Source organism: Argiope bruennichi, chromosome 9 (assembly GCF_947563725.1).
Source record: "Argiope bruennichi chromosome 9, qqArgBrue1.1, whole genome shotgun sequence".
Taxonomy (NCBI): Eukaryota; Metazoa; Arthropoda; class Arachnida; order Araneae; family Araneidae; genus Argiope; species Argiope bruennichi.
The window spans coordinates 66,572,765-66,598,432 of NC_079159.1; the positions used below are offsets into that span (position 1 = coordinate 66,572,765).

General features: G+C 29.2%; 1 protein-coding gene across 4 annotated transcripts; it reads left to right on the forward strand.

Annotated features, from left to right (window-relative positions):
* The first annotated feature begins 829 nt into the window (after window positions 1–829).
* On the forward strand, window positions 830–25,571 carry LOC129983679 (N6-adenosine-methyltransferase TMT1A-like). Of its 4 annotated transcripts, none has more exons than XM_056093258.1 (3): window positions 830–1,077; window positions 20,238–20,833; window positions 25,231–25,571. In XM_056093258.1, exons 2-3 carry the CDS (start codon window positions 20,303–20,305, stop codon window positions 25,465–25,467), a joined length of 768 nt encoding a protein of 255 aa, XP_055949233.1. In that variant the 5' UTR covers window positions 830–1,077; window positions 20,238–20,302; the 3' UTR covers window positions 25,468–25,571. The 4 variants fall into 4 exon arrangements, with proteins under 4 accessions (XP_055949233.1, XP_055949236.1, XP_055949232.1 ...); XM_056093261.1 differs by lacking the exon at window positions 830–1,077 and adding an exon at window positions 10,096–10,209; XM_056093257.1 differs by lacking the exon at window positions 830–1,077 and adding an exon at window positions 15,255–15,391.
* Window positions 25,572–25,668: the final 97 nt, after the last annotated feature.

The window sequence follows — 25,668 nt, forward strand, 5'->3', positions numbered from 1 at the left end:
CAAACTGTGAAAGAATAGAAGATGTTAAAAGAGAAGAAAGTTACAGTTAAATCAGAAGTTACGTCATTTGAACATATAAAAGGTGAGATAGCATTCTCTTATAGAATTAAAAAAATCAGAGATATTTTTTTCACAAACGTGCGCTTTGTTATAGAAAATTTTTGACTGATAGATAACTTAAGAATATTGATGTAAAAAAAAAAAATTACTTGTTATATTTTATGCTAAAATTCTGTTCCAAAGTTTTTCACTTCGCTAATATGTACAAATAGAATCAAATTGTGAATTTCAGTCTTTGCAGAATTCAACCATCACAAGAAAATGATACATAAATCACTCAGTTTTCTCTAAATTATTTTGAGATATTAAAAAGAAATAAAAATCTGTATGATAAAAATTCCACATTTTTCGAGAAAATTCTTCGAAATAATTTTCATATATTGAAATATTATGCTTAATAAAAGATAATAAAACGTGTATGAATATAGCTGATTTCACTCTTTATTTATCTGGAAAAAACTTCAAAAATTTGTTTTTTAATTTTTAGTAAAGTATGATTAATTAAATAGCCCAGAAGCATCACGGAATATATTAAGAGAAAATTATATTACATTGGATGGTTATTGTTTCTTATGGCATTTGTCATAGACAAGCCCGCTGACAAAGTCTTCGATTTTAAGCCGAGAGAGCATCTCTTGCTTCAGTAGCGCCATCTAGGGCCAAGAGTAGTACTTAGCTATTCATGCGTCACAACCCGTTTTATTGGGCGGACTTCATTCACGCATTTTATTCTCTCATTCACAGATCGTAATTTAGACCTGAATCAGAGAACGATCAACTCTGAACAAGTACCTTCTACATGGAGGACATGGTGGCCACGATAGATTTATACGTCCACCAGCCACCACATACATGGGGAGTCTTCGGCCGGCGGGATTCAAGCTCACTATCCAATTGATGTGAATTCAACACTCTACCACCCAGGCTATTCTGGCCTTCGATACATTGTGAATTCATGTTTTGCTTTAGAGGAAATCATGTTATGTTTAAAAAGAATAATTGGGCGAATCGTTTCAAGTAAGTTCAGCTATCTGAGTTGTAAATTCGCATGTTTCTAATAATATGTGGATCAGTTTTAAATATTATTTTTAGCGAACAGATTGCTAACATTAATTAAATAGTTTACATTGATAACTAAAAGCTGAATAAAAATGTTTTCTCTTCTATCTTTAAACTGGCTTATGTATTATCATTTTTTTTTATAAATGGTAATCTTTTTAACTGTTTTCTTTAATGCTTATATATGAGCAACATATATTATTTTTTATAAATAATAAAGATGAAACCACTGAATATTTTATCTTGAGCGAAATACGGTTTCGATTTTTCCTTTATGTAATATTTATTTCCATAACAAATTTACATTATACGAGAGTACACTGTATTAAAAAAAGAATCGCTTAAAAAATTAAACTGTATTTTTTCAGAAGAATTATGTTATCGATACAGACGTTGCCCTTTTGAAAGATGGCACAACATAATAACAACAAAATATCGATCTATAAAAAAAGTACCTTGCTGTTTTTAATTAAACTAGCTATTTTGTTGTTATGAATTATTTAAAACTTGTTTTGTTTTTTAATATGATAATCTTAAATGATTAATCATTAGACATTTTAATTTATTATGACTTACTCATATTACAACTCTGTAAAAATAAAATTGTAGTCGATTTTTCGCTTACCTTCCTAGTGCCTTCGAACAATATGTACATATCTACATTCTCAATCATGATATATAAAGTGATTAATTAATCATCATTACTTCGTTGGTTAATTAATCAATCAAAGTAATTAAATTTTGGATTCGGTGGCAATTGTACCCCTGATAATGAATTTGAGTTGAATTTGAATTTCCCAATAATTAAAGTGATGCATTAAACATTAAATAGTAGAAAATAATTAAAGCGTACGAACTTATACTTTTTAGATCAGAAATAAAAAGCACCTGTTTTTAATAAAGTTTTATTTCTCTCTTTTTTTTTTTTTTTGAAATACCATATATCATGAAAGATATAATTTAATTTGGATATTTTACATTAAAAATATTTTATCATATCTTTCCTTATCATCTGATATCAGCATTGCAGGTTTATGTTGAAGGACTGATAATTATGGATTTACTGTTACCTGAGCCATAAATCACCTGGGGAATTTGGCTTAATACATATAACAGAAAATTTTATTAATAAATTTAAATAGTTTAATATTTTTTTTAAATTTTAACTATCCTATGTAGTTAGCCGTTTTTTCATGTTATTTTGTTTAAAACGAATTGATAATACTATAGCAAATTTTGAGCCAGCAAATCCTAGAAAAAAAAAGCTGCATTGCAAAATCAATAATCCAGTGGAATGTAACTCTTTGTTAACCTTTTATCTTGTGTTTTTTTTAAAACAAATTCGTAACTTTATTGTTGGAACATTATTGATAACCTTCAAGGTTATCATTTTTCTTCTTTATCATTAGATCTAGAACTTCACAATCCCGATTAAAATTGACATATATATATATATATATATATATATATATATATATATATATATATATATATATCAGGTAAAAATACCATTTTCTCCCAACAAAGGAATTGTGATAACAATTAATAATTTAATGAATGTTTTGGACATGAAATAAGAACTTAACTTTCCACCAAGTTTTACTCACTTACCATTTTTAGATTCCGATTACTTCTTGATTTAGAAAAAAAAACATTCATGGTAAATTTGCCCTCTAAGATTGAGCGCAAAATCTAAATTAATTTTTTGGAATATTTCACTGAAACAAAAAATTTTTTCGTCCAATCGAATTCTGAAGTATGAAATGCATAAAGCAAATCTGTATTGAAGATATTTTAATGACACATTCTATTAGTTAGTCTTTCAAGATTTAAAAAAAAAAGTAGCTGTATTTCCTTTATATTTCTTAATTTTGTGGAAGGACGTAATATCGCTACTCAGGTTGTGCAAGATTTTTTACGATATTGTATAATGTTGTTCGATGTTATACAATATTCCACAACGACATTGTCTTAGTAGCTTAGTGTCTTGGTTGAGAAATCCATTTAATTCATGCATTTCGTAAAAATGCTTCAAAAATTTTTGATGGGATTTACATCTGAAAAAATACCAGACAAATCCAAAACTATTAATTAATTTTTTTTAACTTTATAAAATTATGGCATGGGGCAAGATATTGTTAAAACTCGCTATTACTACCAGAGAACTGTTGCATTAAAGGCAAATTATTTTGTTCTAGTATTCAAATGGATTTTTTTCAGATTTCATAATTTCGTCAAATTGCATTAAACTGTCAAGTTCTCTAGAAATAGAATAATCTTAAAGAATTTCTTTAATAATGCTTAATTGTTAGATTAAGATCTTATTCCTGGATGAAATCTCTAGCACTTTTCCTGACAATTGCTAATAGAAATCCTTGAAAAAAAATGCATTTCGTCTCTGAATATAACCTTATTAAAGTCTTGTGCAGTCCAGAGTTGATATTTCTTGGCTTAATGTAAGCGTTTCCTCTTCATTGCAGTCGTTAAAAACTGTTTTTGAATTAGTGTTTTTGTCCATTTCCCCCTTCAGTAAACCTTCATTATATTGTTGAAGAATCAGTGCTCACCAGAAAGATGTCTTACTATTTCTTACTTACTTTACGAAGATGTGTTACTATTTCGTACAAGAAATTTGTCTTTCCGAGGTGCCGTCTTATGTCTGCGCCTTCCGTTTTGGAGAGAAAAATATCCCAAATTTATTTCACTGAATAATAATCCTGAAAACACTGGGTTTCACTGTTCCAACCGTTGCAGTAATATCCCTCACAGTCATAGAGGTATATTAAATTAGGGTAACAACACTATTCCACTATTAGGGTAACAACACCAGTGATATTCATCATGCAAGTGGGAATCAGACAATTGCCATAATTCTTCATTTCTAGTCATTTTCATGGAAATGATATTCATCATGCAAGTGGGAATCAGACAATTACCATAATTCTTCATTTCTAGTCATTTTCATGGAAATGATATTCATACTCATCATACAAGGGAGAAACAGACAATTTCCATAACGTATCATTTCTAGTCTTTTTCCAGGGAGTGATATTCATATTCATCATACAAGTGAGAATCAGGCAATTACCATATTTGATCATTTCTAGTCATTTTCATGGAAATGATATTCATAGCATCATACAAGTGAGAATCGGGCATTTGTAATGATTGATCATTTCTAGTCATTTTCATGGAAATGATATTCATATTCATCATACAAGTGAGAATCAGGCGTTTGTAATGATTGATCATTTCTTGTCTTTTTCATGGAAATGATATTCATACTCATCATACAAGTGAGAAACAGACAATTACCGTAATTGATCATTTCTAGTCACTTTCATGGAAATGATATTCATACTCATCATACAAGTGAGAAACAGACAATTACCATAATTGATCATTTCTAGTCATTTTCATGGAAATGATATTCATACTCATCATACAAGTGAGAATCAGACAATTACCATAATTGATCATTTCTAGTCATTTTCATGGAAATGATATTCATACTCATCATACAAGTGAGAATCAGACAATTACCATAATTGATCATTTCTAGTCATTTTCATGAAAATGATATTCATACTCATCATACAAGTGAGAAACAGACAATTACCATAATTGATCATTTCTAGTCATTTTCATGGAAATGATATTCATACTCATCATACAAGTGAGAAACAGACAATTACCATAATTGATCATTTCTAGTCATTTTCATGGAAATGATATTCATACTCATCATACAAGTGAGAATCAGGCATTTACCATAATGGATGATTTCTAACAGCAGCTGAAATGAAATTGAAGCGAAATTATTCTATGTGATCACGTGCTCAAACCATTTTAGGGTAGTCCAGGCCACCCTATCTTTATAACAAAATGTAGCTTAAGTAAATCCCTGTGAAAGAACGAATTGTATGAAGAATGAAACGTGCCTCAATTAATTTACTCAATACATTATATCTCCTGAACATATAATGGTGAGACAGGCATCAAACTTTGAAAGGTCACAGCAAGTTCGCAAGAGAGAGAGAGAGAGTCCCTCCCCCCTTTCTCCTGACTTTTGCCTGCAGTGACGCAATAAACAGTCTTTTGAATAAGAAGGAAAATCTATTATGAATTTTGAATAACTTTTTAAAAATCAAATTGTTTTCAAATTTTAAAAAAAAAATCTATAATTGTTGGAAGATTGGAAGACGAAATTTAATTTATATAAATTAAAATATTTTTTTAATTATCATATTCATATGCGAATTTAGACGAATATAACGAATGCATAAATTGCTTTATGTTCACCTTTTTGATGGATTAAGCTCAAAATTGAATACACATTTACAATTTTGTCAAAAGCGATTTTCCGAAATTATTTCTTAAATTATAGTGTCTATCACAGACAAACAGACAGACAGATTCATTTCAAAAGTTGATAGAAATAAAAAAAAAAGTTTGTATTTCCTTTAGCTCAAAGCGTTTTCGAGCGAGTTTATATGTTTTCAGATGAACAGATAGAAATCTAAAAAGTGCTTATCGAACTCAGGAAGATTAAAACGTAGAAATGTGCCAAAATCTAGCTATCATTTTTTTTATTACAATATTTTTTTCTCGCATTTCATTTTAGGGAAAGTAAAATACGGTTATTTGGTGTTTTTAAATTATATTAAAACCGAATAAAGATAATGCTATAAAAACTTAATTGAAATCTTGATTTTTTTTAAATATATAATGAAACAAATCAAATAGTTGTGTTAATTGAATTAATACAGTCATTTTATGAAAAAATACATTTTAAATAATCAATCAAGTGAACATCGCATTGAAAACTGACATTTTGTCATCACATCAGAACTTCCAGATATTTCTCTGGAAGTGTGGCTGTGAAAATATCAATCCTTATTTTGTAATTCTGGTCATACAATATCTAATTGAAATGTTAAAAGTCCTACATAGATTTCATTTTTACAAAGAATCTCATGAGCTTGCAAAAGATATGCAACTCGAAGATTATTAAGCATTTAAAAAAATATGTTTAAATATGTAATTTTAAACTCTTAACTGTGTCGAATACTCCTATGAAATGGTAATTTTTTTCCCTGAAATAATACGATGTTGAATAGTGTAATATGTTCTACATTCAAGTAATTATTGCTGGACATTCCGTCGAATATCAAAGAAAGTTTTGACATTAATACAGGTTTATCAAAATCAATACCTGGCTGTTTTGTTTTGTTCATTCATTTTTTTAAATTTAATTCGCAGATTTCAACGCAAAATAAAAACGTGACGTTTAGATCTCCATTAATCAGAGGACTCCTAATTTTTAGTAAATAGAATTTAAGCCTCTAACTCTGAGAGCTTTTATTCTCTTTTTTATTAATTAAAATATTTTCTTTATCTTCTTTTGAATTCGTTCCCTGTTAATACAATATCTTTCTAGGCAACAACAGGAATGGAGAGAGAGAAAAAAAAAGAGAGAGTTTCTTAAGCTTTCTAATTTGGCGATGCATTCTTGATTAGCTGTCAACTTTCATAGGAATTCTATTGGAATTGTTTTTTCATCTCTTTCATTTAAAACTAATCTCCAGAACAACGTTCTGCTTTAGAAATTGTTGAAATCCTTTAAAATTGATGCTAACTTTAATCCACAGAAAAACACCATTTTCATTTTTTTACCGCCAAACGCATGTCATTTTGATTTCAGACAAAACGACCAAACGATAATAAAAAAAAAGTAAATAAAAAAATAAAGAGTGCAAACGAATAACTTTGGAGAAATTAATCAAGTGTAAATAATAAAGAGCAAATTTAGCAAGAAATTCGAATAGATTAAAAAAAATAGAAATGTTCTTGGTGCTTCCAATCGATATTTTGTCTTCTTTCCATTTTACTTTAAACTGCGCACTTGAAAACAAAGGACACACAAAAAAAAAGAAAAATATTTTTCAAATGTGAACAAATAGCAGACGACAAATGGGAAATAATCTCTGAACGTATAATTAACTTTGAAAAGTTTGATTCCAAATGGGGACGATGCACATATTTCAGAATGTTAACTTTATATCTTTTCGGATGTTATAGTTTATCATTTTACTTCGGCTCAGTTAAAAAAATGAATTTTATATGATTTTTACCTAAATAAAGCTTTGTATAAACATTTTAACTGTAAAAAAAAATTGAAATACTTATGGTTTTTCTTCTAAATAAATCTTTGTATAAATATTTTAACTAAAAAATTGTTTCTCATAGCATAAGAAAGTGGAAGAATTGGTTGTGGAATTAAGTTTTAATTTAATAAATTAAATCCAAATTCTTGTTAAAATTTCTTAAAACATGTATGAATTTTGTTGAAGAGAAAGTAGTTATAAATTAAGTAGCTGGTGCATTATTATGTGGGTGAATGATCAAATGTATTTGGTTAAAAAATAGCTTAAATTTCAACGAAATAAGGAAAAAAGATTTACACATTTACTTTAAGAAACTTTTCAGAAGCATAAAGTATACATATTTAGATGATTTGTTCAGCGTCTGCAAAAAAAAAAAAAAGGTTTCAGAGGGTTACTATTTAATCTATTTTATGAAAGAATGAATATGCAATTTTTTCAAACATTGCATATTCATTCATATCATTTGGAAAATTAAACAAATGCAAACGATATGGATGATTCTAAAAGAAAAGACAAAAATCGAAGGATAAATAATTTATTTACGTTTCTTTTTATTTATGCTTTAATGTTGAATGCATTAACAATACGTTTTTTGGTGACTTGCTGAAGAGGATAATAATTCCTTCAACAACATAAAAAAAGACGACAGCGATACTCGGATCAAATTAATATTCAACATACATTTCAACACTATAGCATCGATTACACTGAACAAATAAATTTTAATCCACAGCTGCTGTTTGTAGTATATAAGTTTATTTATTGATTATAAATATATTTATTCAATAAATAAACTTATATACCACCAACTTATTCGACTGATCAAATGTTTCGTGTTTTAAACTCATTTCTTCTTAATGATGCCAGTTGATTACAATTAAGAAATGAGACAATCCCATATTTATTAATCCATATTTACGAATCTCCACGTTTTAGACCTTCAAGAGTTCGAAAAACACATTTTTGGAAAGTGACTTCTGTCTATCTGTCTTTGACAAAGATAACTCAAGAACACTGTGACCTAGACGGGAGAATATTTTATCCAAATCAAGAAATGAGACATATCCATATAGACCATCTAAATATATATTTATTCCATACAGCCCTCTACATTATAGCTTCGATAATGGAATGCTTGTGGAAACAGAATTTTCACTAAACATTGTATTTCTTCATTATAAATATTTTTCTTTTTACCAAGTAAGCAAACGAGAGTACTGTTATCATCAAATAATCAAGTCTTGAAATAGAGAATTTGAACTCGAGAGTTGAATACACCTGAATGAGTATCTGAGAATTTGATAATACACACATGGAACTAGGATTTGAGATGAAAATTAATATGCAATGTTTATGTTAAAATTTTATATTCTTATCACATTTTATGCGATAATCTGTCAACAAAAAATCTGTGAAAACGTGTGTATGCAATTATTTAAATACTCAGTAATAAGATGTATCTTCAACATAAGATATTATCACTAACATTACAGATTTGTATAATATATTGTATTAAATTGAATCAAATACAACAAAGACACAAATACAAATAGACGGTTTGCCTTTCTATTTCTTCCCTGGTATATACACGTGATACAAAACGCAACAACTGAGTGCAAAGAGTTAATCTTTTCATTAATATTGTAGCTGAAAACAATGGATTTAGCGTTTGTCTGGTTCATGTAAAAATAAGAATTTTAATCGAGTCTGCGATCGTTCGAACCTGAGTTTCAGACTTTAAAACAAGTCACCATGACATATATGAAATGTACAAATAATCGCTCATTTTTCATCAAAGGTATTAAGAAGGCAACCTTTTTAACTTCCCATATACTTAGTATAAAGTACTGTAATCGTCAAAAAATTCGAACTCGAGATTTTGACGAATCTTCTCGTTTTAGACCTCCTCGAATTCGAAAAACACATTTTTGGGAAATGACCTCTGTCTGCCTGTGACAAAGATAACTCAAAAACACTGTGACTTAAACGGACGAATGAATTTTGGTCTAAAGCATTTACACCAAATTTGTTTATTTCTGTCAAATGTTGTAATGTAGACAACATATGTAATGTAGACAATTCATATTTTAAGCCAAATCCATCAAGGGATTGGCCATCCACTTGGTCTGCACTTTGTAAACATGTAAACTTTATAGCTCAAAAACACAATAACTTAAATATATCAAATTTGGTATGTGATTTTTATGACTACAAATGCAGTTATGTGTCAAATTTCTGTTTCAATCTGCTGGGAAAACCGCTTTTAAAACAGAAATTCAATTTTCGGGTACTATTAATTGCATACCAAGGATTAATCGCCAAATACTTCGCTAAGGATCATGTGATAGATTCAAATAAAATTACTAAATTCGCGCCAAAAGTTAATATTCGTAACAATTGTACGCCAGTGACATGAAAGGCTTTCTCTAGGATAACACGTTTATTAGAGAGTATGAGTGAAAGTCTTGAGCAGACCACTTCTGCTGGTTTTGATATAAACTTGCTGGAAAATTAAGTTTAAGTAGGTATAAGTTTATTAAATTTTAAAAAGTGATTAAAATAGGTGCCGCAATCCTTCTTTAGTATAGGATTCAAGACTATGGTAGATTTCATTGCCAGACGCTCACTAATCGCTCGCCAAACACTCTGCATTTGGAATAATACGAAATAACGAAATTTCAATTGCTAAATGTTCACGTTTAGATTGGTGAGGTTACAAATAAAATCTCATTTCCACAGTATTTTTTTAATAATATCCTGACCTATAAATAATCTGGTTTCAACCACAAACGGTCCCTCGCAGATTAAAGTTCTAAGCCCTAGAGACAGACAAAAGAGCTATTTACTTTTAACTTTAATTACCTCAGATTTGGCGTCTCGGAGCAAAATGAAAACGCTGCTCTTCGAAGGCAGAACGCTTGAGGTGAGTTTTGCTTCGCATCTTTACCTCCCCCACCCCACTGTGGATCACATATTTAAAAATAATAATAAATATTTGCAAAAGATTGTGTGTATTTATAAAGAAGCGAAAATGTACATTTCTTCGTAAAATGTCCAATAAGTAGTTTTAAATTTATGTGCCAAAGCAGTTTATAGTTACTAAGCTGAGATTGAAAACATGGATTTAATTATGGGTTCAAAATTATTGTGGAAATAAGACAGTTTGTTCTTCGAGTAATTTTATACTTTCTTTATATTACTAATTTGTAAAAATGTATTAAAAGCTTTCATTTTGGAAATAATTACAAATAGTGCAGACGATTTTGTGAAATTGATCAGAATAAAAAAAAAAATACATTTTGTTATTTAAGTTTCTTGTATATTTGAGTTGATGAAATGTTTGTTATACTTTAGACTTCAATGGAATGCCAATTTCAAAACAAAATAGATTCATTGGAATTTGTTTTATTTTGCATAACTAACTGCTGTATAGAATTGATTTATGAGCGTTTATCTTCTGTATTCATGTCGATATTTTAAAAGAGAAACAGCTGTTTCAGTATGATTCGTCGGTATATTTCATAACAACCTGAAAATGACATCAAACAAGTTTAACTACCGCCATTTGATTCTTTATTCAATATTTCACATGTCACCCATTATAAAAATATTTTTAGCGTTTGCTAGTTATTCGAAGTTTTATTTAGTATATTCATAATTAAGTTATTTCTTTTTTAAGACTAAGTTTTCTCTTAACCTTGCTTTTTCCCCAGCTCGATGCTGAGAATGGCTGGATTCTTGACTTCCAGAAATCTTGAGAAAGGAAGGTAATTTAAGATTATGAAGCACCTAATTATGTCGCATATAATTAGGTTCATTGTTTTCTAGAACAACCAAATAAAATTGTTCAATGTGCTTTTGCTTTGTATTTATTATATATTGGTTTATGGCATCAGAACAATCGGACAATTTATTGCTACTTTCCCATTTAATATTTTTTGAGCATAAAAAGATCAACTTAAAGTTTTAATACTTGCTTTTTCAAAAAAAAAAAAAAAAAAAAAACTCTGCTACATGTTTTAAAAAGTTGATGTAGCAAAAACTGTTTGTTAGTGATGAACAAGACGGTTAGCTTGATTTCTTTCGTTCGTTTTGATGACTCATAATAGTATAAAGAGTCATATACTTTATGAAATATTAGCCGCTTTTAGCGATCAGCTTATTCGCCTGAAATAATAGTGGTGTGTAATTCATATTCTATTTCTTATGCATAACTTTGATTGTCATGATTCTCGCAAGAAAACATTTTTATGTTGGACATTATAGTCATGTTACTCTAATAGTCTTACATTTGTTCAATTTATTGTCTAAACGGGCCTTCCTCTTGGAATCACGTCCGATAACACCATTGTATCATTAAAATAGTAACCTTTCCAGATATATACCTTCTAATTGCAAATTGTATGTCGGTGCTCTGTAATTTCACTTTCTTGTGTGTAAATAATAATGCAGCATCTCTCTTCTTGAACTTTCAACAATGGAAGAAAATAACTCAATTGGGTGTTAAATGAAATAAGAAAAAAAACTTTAAAATTCCTTGCAACAACGAAATATATTGTTGAAGCTGATGCAAAAAGCATTTTCACACACATGTTTCCTTTTATTATTTATAAAGACTAATATTATTCAAAATATGATCTTTGACTGGATGTAGGGTGAAAATGTTTTTTTGTTGTTGTCCCTATGTTGCCTGCAAGGCTGGAATAAAAGAACAGTTCAGAACAAGAATAAAGAGTTTGTTTTATTTTAAAATTTGTTAAGCTCTTCAGATACATTTGCTAAATTCATAAAATCGAACTTGGGTGCATTTAAATGGCCAGAGCAATTAAAAGTAATTCTGTAATATCTTTTTTTTAATAACAAAAGGTTCCAACCCGGTCAATTTTAATAGAAAACTCCAGCATTTTGCATTTCGTATATAAAATAAATATTTTCAGTAAATGCTTTTCATACTTCATTGTAAAAAAATATTTCAATCTATATAACATCTAAGCAACCCATTTAATTCGACTAGATTTTCTTTTCAAATAAAAACTGATATTTTATATTCTGTTGTTTCATCTATTGTCAGAAATATTTTTTTTTGAATTAACAAGTGTATATAACGCTCATTTTAATTCCTACACTTTTGATGCTGTGGGCGTGTACATTCTCTAGAAATTTCGGCATACAAAGAATTTTGTAGACACTTGTATAGAATTATTTAGACAAACATGTTTTGATACATTTTTTTTGATTTCGTTAACGAAGAAAACAATAACTTATTGCGTTGGAAACGAATATTTGTTAAATTGACACTTTACCCCCCCCCCTCCTCCCTTAAACAAATAAGCGTATATATTAAATAATAATTATTGAATAAAATTTACATGAAATTTACTTATTTATTAAAATTCATTTGAAGAATCTTAAAACTAACATTTTTTTCTTATTCCTCATGATTCGCTTGAAAAAATATTTACTATGTGGTATCCTTTGATGTCGGTAAAAAGAGTACATGGCAGACGGTTTCTTTGTCGTAAAACCAAGTATTGTGAAAATGCCGAAATTACAGGGCTGAAAAAAATTGAAATCTGCTATCGGAAATTTCACTTTATCATCAGAGGACATTTTAATTTGTTATAAAATTTTGATTGAAGAAAACTGGATTTTAATCAGTTGTTAGATATATGAAATGCGTTTATAAATCCAAAATATTTCGAAAAAAATAGATACATTTTCATATCACATACATTTTTTCTTTTTGCCCGAGATATTTTCAATAATGTAATTAGAATTAAAAGTAGGTGGTCGAAATTTTGAATATTTAAATTTAAACTTTTTGAATTTGTATTTTTTTCTGATACGTAGCACTATCAACGGCTCCAATTCCTATTGTCGTAATTTCTATAGCCCATTTTTTTATATTTATAGCTGGTTAATTTTTTTATATAATCTCAAACTGCATTGCCAAAACAATAACATATTTTCAAATAATAATTGTAATACGAGGACAAGAAATAGCCGCACAAAGGAACAAATATATATTTATTTTTGGAATTGTTAGATGGCATCGACTCGATAAATCATACCATTGATGAAAAATTGAAGCATCAAATAAAACTATAGAATGGTAATATTGAAAGATAAAAATTAAAAAATCTTATTCTAAATAGCAGAAAAACTTATTTCCATGTAAATAACGTTACATTTATCTAGACTATTTTTTCTTTGTTCAGAGGCTTTTATTTAACTTCAATTGTTCGTATTTGAAAAATTGAAATCATTCAATTCCTAATGTATTAGCTTTTTTTTTTAATTCTACATTTGTATATTTTTAGAAAAATATACTTTCTAAAAATGTTTTCAGAGCTTAAATATTTTTAATCGTTTAACTTAGTAAAATCTTTATTCACTCTCTATTGGCATCACTTATTAGTCAGACTGAAATAATTCCATTCCCATATTCCATAATATCTATAATAATGAATTATAAAATAAACACTAAAAGATAGTTAAAACTTAAAAAAAATATGTACTGCAGCTCCCTAATGAGTGCTTTCCATTTCAAAAATAGTATTTATTAAAATTATTAGAGTTTAGAGTTATCCTCAGACTAATGAAAAACTGGATTAAATATAATGTGGGAGAAATAGAAGCTCATTAATAAGATATTAAGTTTATAACAAAAATTATATTTATTACATATACAAAATTATAAATATATATTACAAAATATAATTCTAAATTCGAGAAGCACTATGGTTTACTTTAGAGACTAGATATGACTAGAACAGACCACCATTCCGGAAGCTTCGCATCTTCAGATCCGAGGTTCCCTCCGGTGATGAGTTAACAAGAGAGATAAAATAGATCATATGTTTTCTTCCAGCCTTACCTGTTAAAAAAACATTCCAGAAAAAAGCTACTAATGTGAATTTTCTATAATTTTATTGTGTTTCTAAAAGCATTATATTTATTTAATAATCATGTTTTGTTGTCATTTTATGACTAAAGTGTTACAGTTTAGTAGAATTGGTAAAATTTTTATCTCAGGCAGATGGAGAAACACGCATCAGCTCAGGCTTATTTTTATATCGGAGCTAATAAGTATTCATTTTCTGCTAAAGCTTCCGACTATTTTTAATGTATTAAAGGTTGAATAAATTAGAAAATGAAACAGACACAGATGTTATTTTCTGCAATTTATGCTCCTACAAATCAAAGGAATATCTTTTATATTAAAATAGTGAAACGAACACGATAATGAATACATTTAGAAACAATAGAAACACAACAATTTGAATTCGTTCATTTAACTCTTTTAATGATGAACCAAACTCCTTTTTAATGAGAACCAACCAGATTCTCAATGAACAATTTGGTTGCAATTCTTGATATTAATTAATTATTTTTATAATATGAATTTTAATATTCCGTCAGTCGAGTTTTTTTTTTTTTTTTCAAATAAATGTGGTCACGCTGTAACTGCCAGATACACCAGTATATATTGTTAACATCAGTAAATAATATAGTTTAGTAATAGAATAATATAGATATATAAAGTAGATACAAACAAAAACACAATACATTTTTTCCAAAACGAACTAGCAAAAAAGATATTTTTAACAGACGTAGCATAATCGAGTTATTGAAAAATCGCGTATATGTCAGATAAGGTGCGACTAACGGAATGTTAATTGGTTCGTTTGAAAAGATATTTGCTGTAGCCTGTATGTTTCTTTAAATTGTCAAATCTTTGTGTCATTAAACTATAAATTTTTTTATTCAGTCATTCAGAGATTAATAGATTTTTCCTTTTATTGTAATCATTCCAGTTTAAATTTTCCGCCCATATCTAAACCTAATAAATACATGATGCACTTAAATGTTATCATTAAAGATAAGAATGCTTCGCTTTAAAGTTCAAAGTCAAGGATTCACAATGACTTCCATATTAGGGTTCTATTCCTTGATTGTAGTTATGGAATTAAGGATACAGAAACCAAAATTTGTTTAAAGTGTGCCAAACACAGGATAAGGACTCTCTATTTGTGAATGTTTAACTTTGATTTCGAAGGAGTATTGTGCTTATACCTTCAGATTGATAAATTCTGAAAACCGATGTAAGATTATTTTATTATTATATTTATGATATATATGCAATTGTTATTTAGATTCAAAGTTTTATTGGAATTCTGACATTTTATTTGCTCTGATCTAACTTTTTTTTTGCCACAAATATACTTGATATTCTGGAATAATTAATTTTCCAAAGTATAAAATATATAATTTTTTTATATTTAACATTTATAACGGCGTCTTAATATGCCATTTTTAACCAAGAAACTGGCTGTACGTGCATTAAAGCATGCATTGTTAACCAGCATATATCTATAATACCAGAATATATCTAAGCTTGATTTATATCTTTTCTTAATCTGTAGGAAAACATGGAACACATAAAATTGAATGGTAGGAATATCCACTCTAATTGTGACACAACAGCGAATTTCTAAATGTTTAGAGATATGCGTATAATTCCGATTTGGAAAATGCTTTGAATTTTGTGGCTAAATATAAAAAGAAAATTTATTAGAACAGCTTGTAGAACATACCAAAAATAACCTATCCAAGAGCCGGTGACGTGTTTTTATCATTTCACCTGTATCATCGAAATCGGGTTTTTTTGTTTATTTAATATTCTTTTTTTTATCTGAGCAACGACAAACTATCTCCGAATTTCTATAAAGACAATGTTTTGGCATTATTCCAAATCAAGACCGGAAAAACGTGATAGTAGCACGTGGAATAACTGTTAAGTTCTAGTTCCTTCCATGTTTTGTACTTGTGATTCGAATGTGAGCTGGGAATTTTATCGTCTGCGATGTTTTGGTGTGTTTATTATTAATAGATTATACTAAGATGAATTCGTACGTTAAATTACACAGTTTGTGACTTAAAGTAATAAATGAATGATTGGAAAGAAACTACAGGTAAGGATATGGATAGTAAATTTACAAAGTATATTTTTATATCATTACAGGTCTTTGCTTCGATTTTCTTCGTAATATTTCTTAATACCTCTTATAAATATGAAGTGTTGTTTTTAATCATTTTGATTGAAATAATTATGTCTATTTGGTTATTATAACTACTAGTATATCTATTTGGAAGTTTTCAAACCGCTTTAATTAAGCGGGTTTTTTTTTTAGTAAATTTCTATTGTCATAAAGTCACAGACTAATATGCTAGTAAATGTTTCTTTCATATTTGCAGTAAAAAAGAATTTTAAAATGATTTATTTCATAACCCCCCCCCACACACACACACATGTTTAAATGCTTTGACATTAAAGTACATGAATGTAAGGTGAAATTAAAGTTGTCCTTCTAATGATAGCAAAATAATTTTTTCATGTATATTGTTGTATTTGCTTTTAACATATATTTCGGTTTTAAGAAAATTGAGTTTTTAAAAATGTAGTACATTTTTTTGCTTATTTATATGAACATTAAAAATATGTTCAAATTCATTTATACATTTTTTCATGTCGACTCATTTTAATTAATAATTTATATTCCATAATATATATTTCATAATATAAAATAGTTATACTACACAATTATCTTATTATTGTAATGATTTGATATTTGTACTTTGTCTGTGTTTGCGAAAAGTGCATTCTAAAGTAATGCATCCACGGCAAATAAATATAAATATTTTGTCAAAAGAGAGTGCTGTCATTTTTAATTGACATTACATTTGACCCCAAAACAAAATTTAATCATTATAGGTACAATCAAAAGCAACGTGTTATTTTTATTGCATAAAAATAAGCGTTCTGAAAAAATTACGTAATTTTTTTATATATATTTTGTTACAATTCCAAGAAAGAATCCTAGCCATCCAAACCAATCTATTTATATAAACTAATGTAAGTGTGTTTGTGCTGTGATTGCCTTATACAAACATGCATTTTTTTGGCTCATGCTGGAGGAATTTGCACTTTTCAAGACAACAGAAAGGTCAAAATTAATAAAAACTTCGTTTAACTATGAAATAAGTAAGCTTTTCTGTTATCCCTTGGTATTTTCAAAATTTCATCTCACAATAACTATTTTTAACCATTTGAAGATTTTTTTAACCAATTATTTTTTGTTACCAGCAACTTTATTTTCATTCAGTTTTTTTCCTCTGATTTTAATTAATTTTATACACAACTATTTAAATGTTTTTTTTATTATTTTTTATAATTTTAACAAAAAAATCTCTTATTTTCTTAAATTGTTGAATTGCTTGTTTTTGCCAAAGTGAGTTTATTATGAAAAATTTGTTTTCTTCCAGCATAAATTTCAAAGTAGAATTTTTACTTTGTAGTAAACGCATTTTTATCATACAACAAATGCAACTTACCTTTGAAACACAGATTTTGAAATTCTTTGACTTTTTTATTTTTTGAATTTAATGGTTTAAATTTACCTCATATTATAGCATTTTCCTTTATTTTTTTACGAAGCCTATTAATATAAGATTTTATAATTGTTTTTAACTCGATTTAACTGAATAAAATTTTATTTCGTTTGATAATATTTTAATGCATCTTGCTGTATTTTTTTCCAATGAAATCTAAAGTTAGACTTTTTAAACGGGTATTTATTTTTGGTTTTGAATTGTAACTACAGAATTCGGGACTATTATTTACGCATTATTTTTAAGGCATTGTTTTAATCAACGTTCCTAACAATTACATCCAAATATAAGGTACTTGCATGTTTTTGATCTTTTTTTTTTCTTTTTTTTTACTTAAAAAGGCATTTATTGAGAAAAGTTGGTAGAATATATATTAATCAAAATATTTTCCCTCGTTTTCTACAATTTTTCCCATTTTCGCCCAGTAAAGTCTTGCAACTGATTGTCTTCGAATTGTTTTGGTCCTCCATGCCGTTCTTTGTTATTGGCATCGAAATCACCACTCTTAAACCGTTGAAACCACAACCGACAATTGGGATATAATAGAGCAGCATCACCATAAGTTTCTAAAAGTATCTGATGGGTTTCGGCAAGTAGATTTCTTCAAATAAAAAAAAAATGAATGTCGAAAATGCAATTTGGAGTGTTCCATGATTGGGGTCTTCATACACTGAATAACTCAATAATAAATACTAAATGAAAAAACTTTCAAAATGATAATAATAAAGTAATAGTAAATTGGTAAAACCCAAAACCATTATCGTTTATATAGATACGTCGCATGTTTTCCAATAGATGCCGCTTATTAAAATGCCTGCCAGCACTTAATACTATGATATCATGTTAATTCCTACGTTATATCTATAATTATGTGTTTCATCCTGGTTTTAAGGTTATTATAACTATGCATATTCTTTGGTAACTACTGTTAAAATTTAATTTCAGAAGTAAAAATGAAATAATCAAACTTTATAATTTTCCTGCTTTGGTAATTTATATTCTATAATTTGGTGTACAACCAGCGTCACATTTTATTTCCAATAATAATTTATTGATTTTTATTGGATTTATAAAAAAAACTTTTTTATGATAAATAATTAATGATATTCGTCCAATATACAAACTGTTATAATGATTTAACATGGAAGTTTCATTTTGCGACTCCGCAATTGAATTATATATTTTTTTAGACTTTTACATTAAAGCTTAATTTATTGAAGCAATGGAAATTTGTGTTGAGAGGGCACATGGATACAGGAAACTGAACAGGCACACAATTTTTAAAATTTTTTAAAATAGAACAAATATGAATGCGGATCCAAAATCTGAAATATCAGCACCTTTCTCGAGCCATCTTTAAGAGGCATGATAAATATAAAAAATATATATTGACATAAAACATAATCAATATTTCTAGACAGGTGTTAGAGCAAAACAAGCCAACAAAAAGTCATTTAGATACGAATTGAAATCGCGTATTTGGTAGAATATATCCCGACCTTCACTCTGCAACAATACTGTGTATATCATTATTTCGGCTTGCTATTACCTTTATAAAAGCTAAATTGAATTCACTGAGTGAACTTATCATTTAATCTTTCATCTATGAAGCTCAGGATCTTGCAGTTGGCATGTAGTTATTTCTTGGGTGCACCAAATTGGAATGTGCTTCACTACTTTTCTTTCTGTTATATTTTGCCTTGGATGACATTTAGTACTTTATAAATCTAAATTGAATACAATGAATGAATTTATTATTAAATTTTCCATTTATAAAACCCAGGAACTTGCAGTTGACATGTAGTTATTTCTTGGGTGCACTAAATTCGAATGTATTTTGCAACTTTTTTTCTGTTATGTTTTGCTTTCCCTGACATTTAGTTTTCACTTAATACTACATAAAGAAAGAAAATATAGAAAAAGTTAATTCATTTTCGCCTAAGTTACAATTGTTTAGTTATCATTCATTTCATATTTTTCTTTTTTATATAGAAACAAAGATGAAACGCAACTCATATAGAGGATTTTATAGCCTGGAAAGACAGTATTGCAAGCGAAATAGCTTGTTCGATAATCCTTATCAACAAGTCTTGTGAACATGAATGCTAACAAATAGGAGTAGCATTCACATTTAATCGTGACAATAATTTAATTCCATCTAATATAACAGAACCATTACTTTTTGGGGTCTCTAGAATCAAAATGGTTGGCTTGTTAATGAGCACCATCATTGAACAGAGTCTGTTCGTTAACAATCCATGTAATACACACTCAACTTTTACTGGTACACAGCACCCACATTTAAACTTTGCAATGATTGAACCTAATTAATGTATCTATATTTTCATATTTTTTGTGTCTCTAGAATCGAAACAAGAGAACTTGGATAACGATTCTTCTTCTTGTAGAGATCATTTTCGTTAAGATTGGTGTGGTACACATTCACTCCTTGTTTTTATTCAAATTAGATCTGAGTAATTTCTCTATTATTTTTTTCAGATCAACAAAACAACCACTTCTCCAGCAAATATCAACTGTCCATTTCAACAAAGTAGTCAACACACATGGATGCCAACATCGAATTTGTCATTTACACAGCGCTGACCGCAACGGTGTGGATGCTTTCACTTTCCTGGTTGCTACCGTTTTTGCTTCTTCTCAAATTCAGCAAATCAATTCGAAATAAGTGGTTCTCATGGCTCTTCGTTACTATCATCAGCCCTCTGTTGAATCCTGTAATGATTAAAATGAGAAAAAAGGCTTTCAGTCGTCTGAAAGATCATTTGGGGGACAGAAAGAGGAACACCCCTTTAGAAATTCTGGAGATAGGTATTGGAGGAGGAGCCAATTTGCAGTACTATCCAGAAAATTCGAATCTGACCGCTGTGGACATGAATCCATCGTTCATAACATACTTTGAGGAAAACCGGCAGAAGTACCCTCAAGTCAACTTCAAGAGAACTGTTATAACCATGGCCGAAGATATGCATGAGATCGATGATAATTCCTTTGATGTTGCAATCTGCACCTATACCCTCTGCTCTGTGAAAAGTGTGCGATCTGCTCTGAATGAAATCAAACGCGTGTTAAAACCTGTAAGTATAGTTCAATATTCATGATGTTTTTTTACTTTTTGATATACGTAGATTAGAGAAAGTAGAGTATAAGTCAATGAATTCGAAGTCGAGATTTTGACAAATCTCCACATTTTAGACCTCACTGAGTTCGATAAACACATTTTTGGTAAATGTCCATCTGTGAATCGGCTTGTCTGTGACTAAGATAACTCAAAAATACTTTGATATAGATGGATTAATTTTGATATACGGCATTTACATTAAATTTATAGATTTCTGTCAAATTTTCAGCAAACTCTGCTAGAAGAAGCCTGTCTGTCCGGCTATCCGAATATAAGTTAACATAATAATTACAAAACGAACAGACCTAAACAGATAAAATTCGATACACAAAATTAATATCTATAGTCTCGACACCTGTCCAATTTGTAGTCAAATCTAATAAGGAGTTGACCATCTGTCGGTCAGCACTTTTAGAAACATGTAAAAGCGACGAATCAAAAACAAAATAACTTAAATGTGTCAAATTAGGTATGAGATTTTGTGACTACTAGTTTTGCGTTAAATTTTTGTTTCAATCAGTTGGCGAAAAAAGGCGACTCAATTCTCGGAATACTTTAACCGAACGCCAGTTATTAATCTCTAACTAACTCGAATAGGATGGCACGATAGTGTGAGCAATTGCTTTTGTACTGTGGTCATGTTACTGGGCTGCGAACCACAAGGACCCAGGTTCTATCCTCACTCATCACAATTCGCTACATTGGTGACCTCAGATGTGATCCTTCAACCTTCGTACAGCTGTTGTGACGCCATCTACCCACAGCAAAACCAAAGTCGCCAGGCTCACTTGAAGCAGCAACACAAAGTATTCAGACTCACTTGACGCAGCAGCAGCCACTCACTCACACACGCTCGCCATGACGCTTGGCGCTACTCGAATGCGTACAGGCGCATTAGAATTAACAGCAAATACATCACCACTCAACAGCCATATCGTTCGTCTCACCTCCGACTCACTGGAGGGAGAGTCTGTGGTGAAAGCTTATAAGCCAGTTAACAGCTACTCTACACAAGCAATTGCTTTTGTATTGTGGTCATGTTACTAGGCTGCGAACCATAAGGTCCCAGATTCTATTCTCGCTCATCACCAATCCGCCACAATAGATTCAATAAAAATTCTAAATTCGAGCCAAAGGTTAATATTTCATAACTATTGTATACCAATTAATATTTCATAACATTGTACACCTATGTAATGTCCACTCTGGGATAACACCTTTATGTTACCACCACTGCTGGTTTAAACTAGGATTAAAGCAATAAGTGCTAACAGTACATCTTGTGGAATGACTTCACATGTTTTTCAAATTACGACTTTTACACCATTTTATGCAGAAAATCAACACTTTTGAGTGCAATATAGAAATATAGCACATTTTGCCAAATATTGAAATTAGTAAAAAATTTACAAATCAAGTCGCATTTAATATATTTTTAATGAATCTTACGAACAAGTACAGTTAATGAACCTCTTGAGCTAGGAATTTATTTCACTCCTTTTCAAATGATATATTCTATTTGGGTCGGGTTTTTTTTTTTTTTATTTCAATTCATACGAAATCGTAAAAATCACTTCAGGTACTTAAGCGCGCTGCTAGAAAGTCTTTAAATTATTTACTTAGAATTACTTCAAGATTTAAAAACAAAATGTTTGCAATTTGATATTAAAGTGAAACAAATCAGGTTATGAGAGGACATTGACATTAGCTTCATTCTGAAATATGTTTTTAAATGTAATTCATTTGACGTTTTTATTATAATAATAACATTTAATGTGCTTGAACAAATATGGATGACACACTTATTTAGTTCTCGCACTTTACTCCATTCGCCTTACAATTTTCAGACGAAGTTGAGAATCATATAGTAGTAGATACAAACATAGAAATACAGTTTTAAAAAAAAATTTGTATTCATTTCAGTCATTTTCATAATTTTTTTTAAATTTGAAAATGGTACATTGTTTTAAAATTTAATTAAGTAAAATGACAAGATGAACAAAGTGACGAATAAATAATGGATTGTAAAAGGAATATTCATTTTGCAGATAAGAGTTAATGTTTATTAATTTTAACCTTCATTTGTGGTAAAACTCACAAATTGCCTCCTATGTATCTCAAGTAGCCTGAAGTGATATATTTTTGAAAAAAAATAATAAATAAATATTTAATAATAATAATAAGAGGTTTTTTTTAATATACAAATAAGAATTCGATTAATTGGAAAGTTCTGGGCTTATTTTTACTTATTTCTAAAAACCTTCTTTTTTACTTATTTTTAAAATAACACGCCGAAAGGTTAATTATATAGTTTTGATTAAAATGAATATTTTATTCTATTAAACAGTTTTTTCTACTCCTATAGAATCAGCATTGAAAAAAAACATTAATAAAAACATTAATTAAATTAACATTTTAATTCTCTAAATGACGGAAAAAAATTCTGTTTTCTGATATCCAAATCAATAAATTTACCGATCAAAAAATTACAAAGTTTAAATTTTGTTTTACAATCTCTCTATCTAGTTAGTCATATTTAGTATAATAAATATGGATAGTATAAATAACAGAAATGGACAAATTAATATTTTAGAAGAAAAAAACTCCATTCTTCTATGACCGAAACTGATCGATTCATGGTGCTTTAAATATCACTGCTTTAAACGATTTTAGATCATTTCAGTGATTGCCTCAAGGACGAAAATCTATTTAATAAATAGTCTTTCCTCGAGTTAGGCGTTGACTAGTCTAAAATAGATAAATTCTAGGCAACATAATCTAACTAGTTTCGATTTCATAGGAGAGGGGGTTTTCTTAAGTTAGTTTTTCAAGAATGTTTTGCTAAATATGATTAATAAAAAGGGAAGAACTATATAAAAATTGTTCAATTTTTTTCGCAATATCTTTATTGAATGAAAAATATAATTTTGTTCCAATTTTGTTTAACAATTTTCCATTGGAAGTATACGCATATCTTTGAAATGTTTCAAAATTTACTGCTGAGCCAAGATTAGAGGGAAAGGCATTTTGACAAAATAAATAAAAATTCCTCTTGACAAGCAGGAAGGCAAAGGTAGATTCCTTTACATCTAAGTTGCTATCTAGCAACATAAATTATTGTTGTTAGAAACAGTCAAAATTTGGGCGTGGAAATCACTTTTCGGCCTTAACTTCTAAGATATTGCAGTTATCGAAAACCTTTAAATTCAAAAGTTGTTTTCACTAATGAACCTCTAATTTGGATAATTGGATTTATTTTTCTATCTTCAATAGTAACAAAGTTATAGCTAAATGAAAATTTCACCCCCCCCCCTACCCACCACCACCATCCCCACACCCCTTTGAGCTAGATGGGCTTTTACGAACTCGTCCGAGATTTTTACATTTCTAACTACATATTCCGAGCCAGTTAAAATGCAAAGCGTTATACACGTGTGTGTGTGTGTGTGTGTGTGTGTGTGTGTGTGTGTGTGTGTGTGTGTGTGTGTGTGTGTGTGTGTGTGTGTGTGTGTGTGTGTGTGTGTGTGTGTGTGTGTTAAAAACATATTTATTTTCTAAAATATTTGTTTTTTATTAGCAAAACGAATATGTATTGTGATGTGAATCATAAATAGATTCATAAATACGATTCGATACAACCCTACCCCTGAAAAAAATTCAAAACACTTTTTTGGGGGAGGATGGTGTCGCTTCTAAAACAACTTCTATATTGGTGTAATATATGTGTATAGGTTCAATAATTTTAATAAAATTATTTCTATTTTTTAAAAATAAAATTAAAAAATATTGAATTTTATGTAATGTGGACATATAATAATGCATGGTATTTTTCATAATAAATACCCCTTAAAAACACGCTTCTGTGTAGAAACAAAACAAAATAGATTTTTTAAAAGAAATTCACAGTGCCTGTAAATATTGTAGCATAAGATTTCAGGCGTTTGCAATAAGAAAATTCATCTATGAATACCCAAGTGTGTGTGTGTGTGTGTGTGTGTGTGTGTGTGTGTGTGTGTGTGTGTGTGTGTGTGTGTGTGTGTGTGTGTGTGTGTGTGTGTGTGTGTGTGTGTGTGTGTGTGTGTGTGTGTGTGTGTGTGTGTGTGTTCTAGGGACCATGATCGATCAAGAACTGAAGAAATTTTCCGGAAGTCTTATCATGAGAACCATTGCAATAGGTAGTCTTCCGATAGGAATCTACCTAACAAGCTGAAATATTCCTAATTTTGTAACAAGCTGAAATTTTCCTAATTTTGTAAGATTATATGAATTTTAGGGTATCTAATTAATAGCACAATAAAAGAGTGTTGAATAACTTTTTTTTCTGTTTAAATTTACTTTTTTTTTTCTTTGCAGGGTGGCAAGTTTCTTTGTGTGGAACACGTCCTATACTCCAAATCGAGTTGGAATTCGTCGCTACAGAAGTTTGCTGCCCCCTTGTGGAAAATATATTTTAACGGGTGCACTTTAACACGAAAAAGTGATGAAGAAATTAGAAAGACTGGGTTTAAAGACGTTGTAATAGAGATGCACCATCCTAAAGATATGTGGTTGGTTGCAAGGCCACAAATTATCGGAATAGCTACGAAGTAACTCATTGACCATCATCAGATTGCAATTACGTGTAACCACATTGCTTTTTCTTTTTGTTGTTGTTGTTGTCTGTCTTGTGCATAAAAAAGAATTTTTGATTTGTGTCATCATTAGAAGTCTAGTTCATATTACTAACTGTTTTAGTTACTAGAGTTTATGGATTATGTGTAAGTTTTATTTCGAATTATAGCGACTTTCAAT

Coding starts and splice junctions, on each gene's coding strand:
- LOC129983679 (XM_056093258.1), top strand. CDS start 20,303: ATGGATGCCAACATCGAATTTGTCATTTACACAGCGCTGACCGCAACG. Junction 20,834..25,230: donor TCAAACGCGTGTTAAAACCT/GTAAGTATAGTT, acceptor TTTTCTTTGCAG/GGTGGCAAGTTTCTTTGTGT.